This window comes from Vespa velutina, chromosome 1 (genome assembly GCF_912470025.1).
Source record: "Vespa velutina chromosome 1, iVesVel2.1, whole genome shotgun sequence".
Classification (NCBI taxonomy): Eukaryota; Metazoa; Arthropoda; class Insecta; order Hymenoptera; family Vespidae; genus Vespa; species Vespa velutina.
In genome coordinates, this window is record NC_062188.1 from 17,679,011 (window position 1) to 17,681,946 (window position 2,936).

At 31.8% G+C, this 2,936-nt stretch overlaps 1 protein-coding gene across 4 annotated transcripts in view; it reads left to right on the top strand.

Moving 5' to 3' along the window:
* The window catches only part of LOC124953057 (protein scalloped), a 181,875-nt gene extending 179,591 nt beyond the window's left edge, over positions 1–2,284 (top strand). For all 4 annotated transcript variants that reach the window (XM_047503918.1, XM_047503908.1, XM_047503936.1 and 1 more), the window contains 3 exons: positions 1,026–1,255; positions 1,505–1,739; positions 1,963–2,284. In XM_047503918.1, coding sequence (XP_047359874.1) covers positions 1,026–1,255; positions 1,505–1,739; positions 1,963–2,076 — 579 coding nt within the window. In that variant the 3' untranslated portion in view covers positions 2,077–2,284. The remainder of the gene's footprint in view (positions 1–1,025; positions 1,256–1,504; positions 1,740–1,962) is intronic.
* The last annotated feature ends 652 nt before the right edge of the window (positions 2,285–2,936 follow it).

The window sequence follows — 2,936 nt, forward strand, 5'->3', positions numbered from 1 at the left end:
ATATTAAAGAGAGAAAAAAAGAAAAAAAAGAAAAAAAAAAAATAACGATTCCGTTAGAATAATTAATTACAGGCAAGTAATCATATTTTAATAGTCTTAATAATAGCAGTAGTAGCAGTAGTAGTAGTAATAGTAATAGTAATTAGTAGTAATAATATTGATGAATATTAATAGATCGTGAAACATTGATGAAATTTTGAAGAAATTGCAAATGTCCCTTAATCCTTTGACTACTGTGTTGGCGCTTTTAAAGGCGCTTAAAAAAATTCCTCTTACGATACTGTAAACAAACGTTTATAAGCGCTTAATCTACTTTAACACTTTATTGTATTATTGGATATATTGTGTGAGAAAGAAAAAAGAAAAAAGAAAAGAAAAGAAAAAAAAAAAGAAGAAAAAAGAACTTAACTTTGTTAATGTTAAATCTTTAATGTGTTCACTAACGTTTTCAAAGCGAAATACGAATAAATAAATAATATTGGCTTAACGTATTGGATAATGTCGGTGTTTGAATTATTTCAATATTATTTCGCAGAAATAATATGCCTAATAAAAAAATTTCACAGGTTCTCGCGTTTTAAGTTGAATTTCCAAACGGTATGGTACACCTGTTGTTACTATCTCAGAAAGTCTGCTGTAGTCAAAGGGTTAATATATTAGAAATGTTACTACGTTTGGGCCATCTCCCAGGACAAGGAAGCGGTTCTCAGCGGCTTATCGAGATAAAAGAATCTTTATTATAGGGGCTTAGATTAACATAGCGAGATTGATTTTAGAAAATCGTTGATTGGACGACAAACAACTGGCCAAGAAGGTGCAAGCTGTTCCGATAGTCGATACAATACCCGGCATCAACCGGGGACACAACTTGGAAAGACTCGTAATAAATCAATCAATATGGAAGAGTACAGTGGTTCGAATAATCGAAAGAAATTTAATTGATTGCCTCTACGAAGCAATCGGGAATTAATATTGTCGGATTTTTTACACTTCCTTTTTTTTTCTCTCTCTCTCTTTTCTTACAGTACCACAAGCATCTGTTCGTCCACATAGGAGGATCAGCGACCTATGCCGATCCATTGCTCGAAGCTGTCGATGTAAGGCAAATATACGACAAATTCCCGGAGAAGAAGGGTGGTTTGAAGGAACTTTACGATAAGGGACCGCAGGCTGCCTTTTTCCTTGTTAAATTCTGGGCCGATCTCAATACTAATATTCAGGACGAAACTGGAGCCTTTTATGGTGTTACGAGCCAGTAAGTTCGTCGATGATTTTTTTTTCTTTTTTTTTCTTCTTTTTTCTTTTTTTTTTTCTTTTGTTTTCATCTTTTTTATTTTAGAAACGATACAATTAAAACATATTTGAATATTCTTTCCCTTCGTATAATTAATTTCAATAATTAATATCGAATCGTTTTTCTTTTTTCTCCTCTCTCTCTCTCTCTCTCTCTCTCTCTCTTTCCTTTTCTCTTTCTCTTTCTTTTTCTTTCTTTCTATTTCTATAGGTACGAGAGCAACGAGAACATGACGATAACGTGTTCGACGAAAGTCTGCTCCTTTGGAAAACAGGTGGTGGAAAAGGTGGAGACGGAGTACGCCAGGTTCGAAAATGGCAGGTTCGTCTATCGTATCAGCCGTTCACCGATGTGCGAATATATGATTAACTTCATCCACAAGTTGAAGCACCTGCCAGAGAAGTACATGATGAACAGCGTTCTCGAAAACTTCACCATCCTTCAGGTAAGCTCTTCTTTTTATCGGTTTTTCTTTTTTTCTTTCTCCTTTTCTTTTTTTCTTTTTTCTTTTTTTTTTTTTTTAACGATAAGTCGAATGAATAAGTTTCTCGATGGTTCTCATCGAATTGTTATTACTTCTTTATTATTATTATTATTATTATTATTATTATTATTATTATTATTATTATTATTATTATTATTATTTCTTATTTCTCATTTTTATTCAGGTTGTAACGAACAGGGATACGCAGGAAACATTACTGTGTACGGCATATGTGTTCGAAGTGTCGACGTCCGAGCACGGTGCACAACATCACATATACAGATTGGTCAAGGACTAACCTGCTCGAACCTGCTCGCCATGCAGCCATCTACCCCCATCAGTGCCTACCATCACATAAAAAGAATCATCCGTACGCGTATAATATACACTAAAAATACACTGAATACATAAAATCACACGCGCGAGGAGAAACACGAATATGAGAATGCAATGAGATGTAGACTCATTGTTCATACGTACTATATATATATATATATACACTCACACATAAATACACATACATATGCATACACATATACAAGTACACATGATACACGCACACATTAAATACACACATATATATATATATATATATACACACACACATTTACATTTACACACAGAGGATACATACAGTAACTACACAAATATTTTCACTTCCGCACTCGAGAAAAAGAAATTCTATCGACAATTTTCTTTTTTTTTTTTTTTTCTTTTTTTTTTTCTTTCTTTTTTTTTTCTTTTTTTTTTTATATATATATCGATATAACTAACGGTGATAATTATTTTCTTCACCGTGACAGTATTATTGACGAAAATGTGGGGAAAAAGGAAAAAGAAAAAAAAGAGAAAAAAAAAAAAAATAAGAAAAGTTTCGTTCGTATCGTTCGATTCGAAGATAATTAACGGTACATTATTTCGAGCATATCGTCGTATATAAAAAAAAAAAAAAAAAAAAAAAAGTGAAATGAAAAAAAAAAAAAAAGAAAAGAAAAAAAGAAAAAGAAAAAGAAAAAGAAAAAAATTGTTTTCGTCGGAAATTAAACGAAAAGCTCTTATAATCGATGTCTCCTTACTTTTCTTCGTTAATAACTTTGTTACTTGAACTTATATTGAGTATAATATAACTCGATATCGTTCGATTAGACATCGTTATAT